Source organism: Diadema antillarum, unplaced genomic scaffold (genome assembly GCF_040938485.1).
Source record: "Diadema antillarum isolate AM-2024a unplaced genomic scaffold, OU_Dant_1.0 seq00000149_RagTag, whole genome shotgun sequence".
Taxonomy (NCBI): Eukaryota; Metazoa; Echinodermata; class Echinoidea; order Diadematoida; family Diadematidae; genus Diadema; species Diadema antillarum.
The window spans coordinates 273996-284151 of record NW_027271222.1 but is presented as its reverse complement, the minus strand read 5'-3'; the positions used below and the strand labels follow the sequence as shown (position 1 = coordinate 284151).

Sequence of the window (10156 nt, the reverse complement as noted above, 5' to 3'; positions counted from 1 at the left end):
TGATCTCCATGACAGGGAAAGCCATCCACTCCTGGAGAAAAATCATCAGCTGCTCAAGGTTTTATTATGGGTTGCCTAGTTTGCACAAACAGTTGTACTACAAATTATTTACCCAAGTGATTACTCAAGTACAGCACAATCAACAGTTCCATTATTTGTGGATTTAGCATACAGAATATGAACTTGATGGGCTGAAAAAGCACTGACATGCACATATTACACTTGCAGTGTTAGCAGAAGACAAAATGTATGAATGTAACATACCACAAATTAATGTGAAAAGATAACCAGCAAACTGTTCTCTTTACGTGATCTCCCTGGAGAGATGAGTGTCAAAACTAGCATGACAAGCAATGGGTTACATTCTGTCACAGGAGTGCATTAATTCTTATGCATTCTTGATTGATGACTTGCAAAATCAAGGATCAGTACACAAACAGATCCTACAACAACTCAACATGGAAATAAGGAATGACATGCACTTCACTTGTGTGTTTTGTTTATTTGAATGTTAAAGACATCACATTGCTAACTTTTTGGTCTCTGGAAGATATTTCATCTGAAAAATAGCTACTGTATTTCAATGTACCATATGATGCGAGACTGAGAGACAGGTCCAGTGGCCTACGGATCTGCAACATGAACTATCATCTTGCCAATATTTCCTCCTTTCATCATGGACACAAAGGCTGCCCCAGTGTTCTCCAGCCCTTCAACCACTGTCTCCTTTACCTACAAGGAAAGAAAAGTGACAAAGAAAAAGAAAGGGGCAATCAACATCTCACATCATTACTGTCACTCTTGTTGAGACTTCCTTTCACTGCAACTATAAAAAGACCGAGTTTTCAAATCTGCCTGTCCATCTCCTTGTCTTTTTTCCTCTTTTGAGTATTCCCCCTGCAATCTTTGTCTGCTACATGGCTTTCTTTTCTTTCATCACCAATATCTGCCCCTTATGAAATATGAAAGAGCATGTAATTTAAAGAAGGATTCAACATTTATTTGATGAAAATCGGTTTTCAAATGGCTGAGATATCCCAAAAAGTGATAATGATAAAAGGCGACAGGCCACGCCCTTTATTAGGATCTCTTTGTTTTACCTTGTTTCTGGATATCTCATTCATTTTCAAAACCGATTTTCATCAAATACACTTCTGATACCCCTTAGAAATGCATGCTCTTTGACATCTCATAGAGTGGTTTCTGAATATCTCGCAAAACATTAAAAGCTAAATCCTCACCTCAACCAGAACTGTACACACCCTTTAATTTTCACGAATATTGCGAAGCACAAATTGGACTGCGAATTTAATCAACATGCGAAAATGATGTCACCATGCGCTAGGGTAATAGCACATTTATAATAGCCTCAATGTCAATTCGCGAAAACAACATCGCCTGAAAATGTCCGTCACCTAATCATTCGCAAAAATATCTGTACGCGAAAATAATGTTCAGCTTACACAGTATATTATATGCATACAATGTATGTACTAATTTCAGAATTTCTTGAGCCATTTCCATGATATGGAGAAAAAATGAAGTTTCATTATTTTTCCTTGACCCTTGACCTCTGACCCCATGGCAGAAAACTTTCCCCGAGAATTTTTATCTGGTACAGGTATACAGTAAGTTTTAAGAAAATACCTTTGGGGCATTGCATGGATATGGGGGATAATATTGAAATTTTGAGAATTTGACCTTGACCTTTGACCTTGACCAGGTGTAGACAGTAGGCAGTAAACAGGCACAACTTTCCCCATTCATACATTTATATACTAAGTTTCATTAGGATACCTCAAGTAGTTTTAAGTTATGCTGTCCACAAAATTGATTACAGATGGAAGGACGGACATGTGTACAACTTGAAAACATAATGCTTCCAGTGCAACACTTCATGGCAGCGGCATAAAAAATGAGTTCTGGGGGAATTTTGCTGATAACACGAAACAAATAAGGGAAAACTCATGAACCATGTACAAGTTAAACTGGAGAGCATCAAAACTTTGGACCTCTAGATAACTTTTATCACCAACTGGGTGAGTGAATGTTCTAAGTACGGCTGTGTGTTTGGTCTATTGTGTACTTTGGTAGCTCACAAGTGTTCTTGCCCTTTGAATTAGTCCGTTTTCAGGTAAATGCCGAATCTATTGGTTTTTCAATGCAAAATCAGATTGATGGACTGTGAGTGCAGCATGGGAACCTTATTAGGGAATGCAAGGTATTGATGGTCATTTTTTGATGGTGGTGCTGAAAGGGCAATAATGGATAAATTATATGAACACACCCATTATCATTATAATTTCAGAAAGTGCAGCGGTTGGGTAATAGGGTGATTGTCGCACAGGAGCCTCCGTACTGAAGCTGCCTCTGAATAACACATATTCAAGAGTACAAGAACATCACAGGCGTGGAATATTTGTTACTTTCAGAGTATGTGATGTGCTTCTGTACCTAGGTCTAGTGACTGAATGATCTTTCAAAGCGTTTTTGTTGTCTAATGGTAGTGTAATCAGCTTGTCTCTAGAGCACGGTGAATGTACTTTCAGTTTTGCCAATTGCCCTCATGTGAACTATACAGATAAAGGACCTGTTTTCATTGCAGGAAAAGATAGTGGTCTTACAACTTTGTTGTAAACAAATTCTTCTATGCACTTCTAAAGATAATGATTTTATCAACATAACATGGGAAAGAAAGCATGTAAAATCACAATCATTACAATGGACCACTGGTTAACAAGAATTATCATCACAACATGAACATTTTCCTCACAATACATCTCAACACATACATGCTCAAAGGCATACATAAATAACTCTTTGTTTGGTGCAAGTAACAATATCCACAGAATCAAAATTGCTGTGAAACATTTCACTGCAATACTTTCTGCCTGTAAAGAAGATCCAAGTATAGGGAGGTTAATATTTCCTTATCCTGCCAATAGGGTGTGACAAGAGACAGACTTTAAAGAATGTTTGATTTGGATCACACTGATTTGAAGCAGCCCTAACATACTAAATCAAAGGGTGAAGGTACACATACTCAGAAAATGACATAGAAACAATTTTAAACCAAACTGAAATGAGTCTTTTAGAAGGGGTTGTTAGTGAAGATTACTCAAACTCTTGAACGTTCCATACCTTGAGTTTGCCTTCCTTGACCCAAGTCGCCAACTGGTACATGCCTTCAGGAAACTCCTTGGCATACGTCAGGACGACAAAACGTTCTCTAGCAATACCCATTTTTTTCACCCTTTCTGCAATGTCATCAGGTAGAAGGGGAGGGTATTCCTTGTCTAGGTTGTTATACATAGAGATCTGTCCACAAAGCACTATATGGGAATCTTTGTTCATCTGAAGGCAGAAGGACAATAAACATTTATTTCAACATAATACGCCAAATTTCCTATCTTCCATTTAAGGTTTGTACATTCAATTTCTCATATTACGATTACAGTCAAATGATCTAGATTGGAATATGATTACAGCAGTGGACTCCTGTTATAAAGAAGTCCTTGGGACTGGCAGTTGTCTTTCATTATTTCAAAATGTCATTATAGCTGAATAAATAAACAATAAAAGTCATAGAGTAATATAACTGTGTTGGTTACAACGTGAGTGTGCTGTAATACAGAATACATTATTGACACCTTCAATAATTAAAATAAACATTTGACAACCATTATCATGTGATTTACAATACCTGTAGTGTCACACAACCACCTGTCAACCAGTCCATGGGATTGAATCATTTGAATTGCAATTTTTTTTCTGAAATTTGTAATTTGCACTGCAAATTAATGAAAGTGTCATACCAAAAAAAAAAAAAAAATCAATGTCAGAGTAAATTACATTTCAACAAATGTATCCAAATGTTAAAAATTGTCAGCTCACAAATTTCTGTCTGCAAGAAAAGACATACAGTCAATAAATATCTACATACTATGACTTCATCATCAATGACCTCGTAAGTATGAAGTGTTATTGAAGTTGAACACTGAACTACTTTGCCCTTTATCGTATCTAACTACGTAAGAACAAGTGTCACAAAATCCTTTTAACTACCATCTATTTCTGAAATTCTACAGTCTTCATGTTTGACTATGGTCTTCATAGCAATGGAACACAGTCCGACCTCTCCTATCTGGACATGTCGGGACTGGTGCTCATCCGGATAAGGGATTTGGCCAGATGTGGGAGACTCAATGTTTCATACACCCAGCTGCCCACATGTTCCCAATGGTAGCTATATATACATGTATCAATTTTGCATGAACATGTCACATCCTCTTCAGCTGGTCTGCGTTCAGAATTCTCAGATAATTGGCTCGATGAACGGTCGCCTGTACCTCGTCCTGATCTATTGAAAAGTTTTCTGTCCATATTCTTGCGGTGATTTGGGGGTTAGTGGATGTCTGAATGCATGTTATTTAGATTAAAATTTGATGTGAATGTATGTTCCTTATGTTGGGAATAATATGTAATTCATGTGAGTTTGTGTAGGAATTTTGTTTGAGTTGGAAATCCTCCTTTTCCCCGAAAATATTAGATTGGAAGAAAAAAAAATCATGCCAGGATCGCGTCAGGATAATAGAGAGATCCGGATAAAGGGAGGCTGGATAGGAGAGGTCGGACTGTACTTCAATCACTAAATTGAATTGATTTATTCTCTATGAAACTAAGGTGAATACATTTTGTACATTACATTTTGATAATAACTGGTGGAGCTCTTGAATACCAAAAGGCTTATCATAAATGGGGCAGAACACACAAACATACAAAGCTGAAATAAAAACTAATTAGGGCTTATGTTGCAATGCAATACTTCTAATATTAATTTGAGTTAATGGAATACTTCTATAGACTTGCCTGTGCTATGACACAGTTGCTGATATCACCCCCGACGTTATCAAAGTACACATCAACCCCTGCAGGGCATGCTGTTTTCAGGGCCTCCGCCACATTTTCTGTCTTGTAATTGATTGCAGAGTCAAATCCCAGCTGCTCTGTCAGAAACTGACACTTCTCATTGGTGCCACAGATCCCTACAACCCTGCTGCACCCTTCGATCCTGGCAATCTGGGGTTAACAGTAAATATTGTTGGAAACTTTACCAAAGGCATCGAATCATCCACATTCATGGCAACACACTCTCATTTGACATTGTGTAAGACATGATAGGTGCACGAACCATTCATACGAGTTCAGCTTTTCAGGATTATGGTAGCACCAGTAAGAATTTTAAAATTGATCTATTTAACCCTTACGTTCTTCACATAAACTTTAAATGGGTTTTACTATTTTATGAGGAATTAAAAAAAAAAACACCCATCCCCATCATTTTCAAATGCAGCAATTTGACTGCTTAAAACATGCCATTGTCTTTTCGACCAATGTGGCTCATTGTTTCAATTAGTTGAAAGTTCACTTATCATGACCTCTGACCTTGAGTATCAACCTTCTACTTCTTTGCAAAAAGGGAGTATCTCATTCTTTGTTTTTCCCCTTCCTCCTAAATCACATTCCCACTAAACATTCTTTAGTACGTTGTATTATGGCTGCAAAATGACCAACGTTCAGTGACCTTTAACTGTTCAGGGATTTCCCCTAATACCATGTCAGTGCATCCACAGCTCACGTTGCACACCAGCACCTGTGCCTACAATCAACAAAATCAACTAATGAGATTTTCTTTAGTTTGCCGTTACAAAATCTGGGTCAGATGGACTGACGGAAGGACAACATGAAAACCTAATGCCTCTGGCACTCTTCTGGGTGAAGGGATTAAAATTGATTTCCAAACCTTCATAAAGACTACGCCACATATACTGGGCAGCCATTTTTAAAAGCTGCAACAGTTTTTTAATGTACAAGTACGTTTATCAATCCTTGTCAATGACTTCTAAAATTGATGTCCTAATCATGCAGTGCCTTTACCTGTCCTGCAATAGAGCCACATGCCCCAGCAGCACCACTAATGACCATCGTCTGATTGGCTCCTGGCTTCACATGACCCTTATGTCTGATTCCGAAGAGTGAGGTGAGACCAGGCATGCCAACTGCTCCCATTGCCAGAGAGAAATGCTCCCCAACAAGAGCCTTATCTACCTATAGACCACAGAAAATCAGGTCATTTCGTTAAAATGGGGCAGGCAGTTACAATTCCCATGCTATTGGGCATTGTCATCGGATTTGAGAGATACCAAAAAAAAAAAATATATATATATATATATAATATATACTGGTGACAAAAGAAAATCACTGAGTGAACCAAAAAAGAAAGAAGAAAAACTGACAGAAAAAAATCATTTAGAGTATAAACACAGGTAAACAACACATTTGCATGCCTACTTTTTTCTACAAGACCCTGATGTCTTTGACCAGTGTGATACCAAGAATTAAAACCCTTGTAGATTGCTATTTGTTTAAATCATACCTAGTGACATAAAGCATAACACATTAAAGGAGACTGTCCCACTACACAAATAAAGGACTGGTCAAATTTGAAATATCAAGAAGCCCTTGCATACTGATATTTGTTCAATCATATTTATTTACACATGCATCACACATTAAAGCAGACTGCCCTCTCAACACCGACACATGATTAGTCAAACCTGAGATATCAGAAACTTTCTCATGAAGTGCATGTTGTACAGTAACCTTCTCATACCCTCAATGGATTAAAAAGAGTGGATGACACAGCAATTTTGACTACACTTACAACATGTATGTAAATTGATGATCAAGTGAAAAAATCATTTCTCTATTAGTTTTCCTAAAGACAGAAAGAGTAATTTTTTTTTTCTCAAAATAAATGTGATGTACTCATGAATGTAACCCTGTGATGCACTGATATGATCAAACAAGATGGAGCATATTGCAGCTGTGTGTGAATATTTTTGCATGGCGTCCTAAAAAATATCATGCAAGAATTCTCAGCATTATGCCGAGACATGACCAGCTGAAAATTAAATGCATTTACTGATGAGGCTTCCACAGATGACCTACTTTAGTTCAAAACTAAAAGAACACTGAACAGCTGAGAAATTATCAAAATACAATTTCTTGTTTTCCTGGTACTCTGTCACTCGATAGAATTAAAAAAAAAGGCAACTTTGTGATTTAAATGACAAGTTGGCTCTCTTACACAACCAGAGCAACCAATAGTATCATTGCATACAAGACAGATAAAGTGGTTTTTTTTAACATGCATCACAAGGCATGTACGTAAACCAGTATTACCTTGTACAGATAGGGACTAGGACCTATGTGACTGTACAGCTGCCACGGAAGACCAAAAGTTTGAATAATGTCGCCTGCTTGGTACTGGTCATTTTTACTTTCAATGACAATGGCAACTCCTCCTCCATCCACAGTCTCCCCAATCCTCCATGGCATCATGTACTGTGCTCTCGTCTTCTGGTTCATCCTGCTCCGCTGAAAGATTTGATTATTCAAGTGTCGATCGAGTCTCATTAGTGTTCAAAATCAACTCCATGTCAGCAATTACACAGATCACAACAGTGTACTTTGGTATAAACCTATCTTCATTCCTTTCAAATGCAAACTGTAGTTTATAGATCCTCTAGGTCTAAAACTGTCTTTATCCTTTATTTATTTATTTATCTATTTATTTATTCCATTTAATCTATACATGGTGGCCCCATCAGTAATCAAGTACTGTTTTCCAGAGGGCCCTGTAAACAAATACATACAAGATAACAATTATAGCAAATAGGATAAACATAACTCAATAAATCAGACTGGAACAGTATTTGTTGAAAATAAGAAAGTGAGGAATGACTCTAAAAATAACATTTTCAAACTTTCAAATGCAAATTGTAGTCCATACCCAGGTCAAGAACCTCTTACTGCTCGAGAATACCCAAAGTCCCACTCTTACCATCCTGCACATTCTTTGATTCCATTCAATTTATTAGACTTGAAATCATTGCTTTCACCAGCTCAATTCATTACATTAGTAATAGTATAGTCATTCATAATTATGAGAGCTTAGAAAGAGCAGCACTGAATATCACTAGAATTTTCGGAATCCATCATAAATCAGTGTTGTAGATTGCATTTATAATAGGTTGACCATATTAGCCCAACTTTGAATGATCAAAAGTTGGGAGTTGAATGAATCATGATTCCCAGATCTTGCAGGATCTTCTTACCATGTAGGGATCCACAGACAGACACAGAGTTTTAACTAGCATCTGGTCATCTGCCAGGTTGGTAGGAAAAGGACAATCTTCAGCTGCAAAGTTATCATCTTCAGGAACTCCAGTGTCCCCTATGGCACAGACATAAAGAACCTTGAATATAGGGAGAGTCTCATTCCAGCAACCATCACAACTATTAGTATTAGTATTATACAAGTCCTGCGACATCACAACATTCTAATAGTACTGTAGATTAATGTTACCACATAAAATTTACTTGTAATTAGGCTATCTATCATACCGACTTTCCCGTGCGTAATAAATCATATGTTATTTCGAAAATGATTTCCTCATCTAATACAAGCATTATAAAGTAAAAAGAGTAACTCTGACAGGGAGCAAAGACAAAATATAGAACTTCTAATCAAAATGTCATTATAACCCAAACATTGATCTCAGAGATGCCAAGTTCAAAAAACTTTTATGAGTGAGATCTTTATGACTCGGCGTCTCGGCGCTAGCGCGCATGCGCAAGCGAACGAGGAGGGTGTCCCCCTCCCATGGTAGAGAGCTTTTTTAAATTATTAGCTCTTAATGATGCGATCTGGTGCATACTTAAGTGACTATTTTTTGCTAATTTTGAAAGGCAAAAGGGAAATATACCTTCAATTGCAACTATCACTCTAATCCTTCATGAGCTATGCTCCGTATTATTGGCCCAAATTGCAGACTTCACCAGATGCGTGAGAAAAATGGGTGCCATGCGTGAGATCGTGAGACAGACCCTAAATGCTTGAGTCTCACGCAGAATGCGTGAGACTTGGTAGCTCTGTGATCTTTGTGCACTGCTGTACAAATTTGGAGAAAAAATAACAAACTTGCTCTAACGTTAATCAATACTAGTATAGTGTATACTACAACTAGCACTAGTTACCGGTACATCGAGGTAAACATGCGCTGCTGTCTATGTTAATGATATTAAGTGTTAGCTTGCAGTTGCACAAAACTCTTTATTTAATGCATGCACAGGGATGCCAAGTTCAAAAAAATTGTATGAGTGAGATTTTCATGACTCGGCATCTCGGCGAGCGAATGTGCCCACGGGCGAGGGTGTGGGAGGGGTTTTTCCCCTGTTGCCAGGTACGGTAGGGCGCTTTTTCAATTTTTAGCTCTTAATGGTGCGATCAGGTGCATACTTAAGTGACTATTTTTTACTTATTTTGAAAGACAAAACTAAAAAGGAAAATATACCTTCAATTGCAACTATAAATACTTTAATCTTTTGAGCTATGCTCCTTATTATAGGCCCAAGTTGCAGACTTTGCCCGATGCGTGAGAAAAATGGGTGCCATGCGTGAGATCGTGAGACAGACCCTAAATGCTTGAGTCTCACTCAGAATGCGTGAGACTTGGTAGCTCTGCATGCATTATTACCAATTAAATAGGCTCTATGCATGCACACGTAAAAATCAAACATTTGATTTAGAATAAATAGATTAATCAATACAGCCTTGACAGTACAGGAGTGCAGTGTTAATACGGGTGCTTCGATTATGCCAGTAAAAACGGGTTAGACTGGATCCTAGCTGGCAAAAATCACTGTACAGTGTCAGTGATTATGAGAAGGCACCTTTTCCAGAGACGAAGGCACCTTCTCCAGAGACGAGTGATCTTTTCCAGAGAAGAGTGATCTAAACTCTAGGCCTAGGACTCACGAGTATACTGGTACTGGTACTACTTGGTAGTAGACCCTACACTGGTAAGTTTACTAGTGGTAGCGTATTAGATTCTAAATGAAAGTGGACAACAAATACCTGGACGGCATCGAAGGATTACACGTTTATTACTGGGAACCATGTTTTAAGATTCGTTTCACTCGGGTCCTGAGGATTAGGTTGCAGGAGTCAGGAGGATCCCGACCGAGTTGTTATGGAATGGGGTGCAAAGAGAAAACGTGCTGATTGGACTCTAGCCCAGGGTCAGGTATC

The 10156-nt window shown here is 38.0% G+C and overlaps 1 protein-coding gene across 1 annotated transcript; it reads right to left on the bottom strand.

Annotated features, from left to right (window-relative positions):
• Positions 1-504: 504 nt before the first annotated feature.
• LOC139727730 (prostaglandin reductase 2-like) lies at positions 505-10156 on the bottom strand. The gene is made up of 7 exons (XM_071638709.1): positions 9983-10156; positions 8181-8299; positions 7246-7440; positions 5938-6108; positions 4870-5079; positions 3142-3354; positions 505-732 (listed from the first exon to the last, which is right to left on the bottom strand). Exons 1-7 carry the CDS (start codon positions 10023-10025, stop codon positions 625-627), a joined length of 1059 nt encoding a protein of 352 aa, XP_071494810.1. The 5' UTR covers positions 10026-10156; the 3' UTR covers positions 505-624.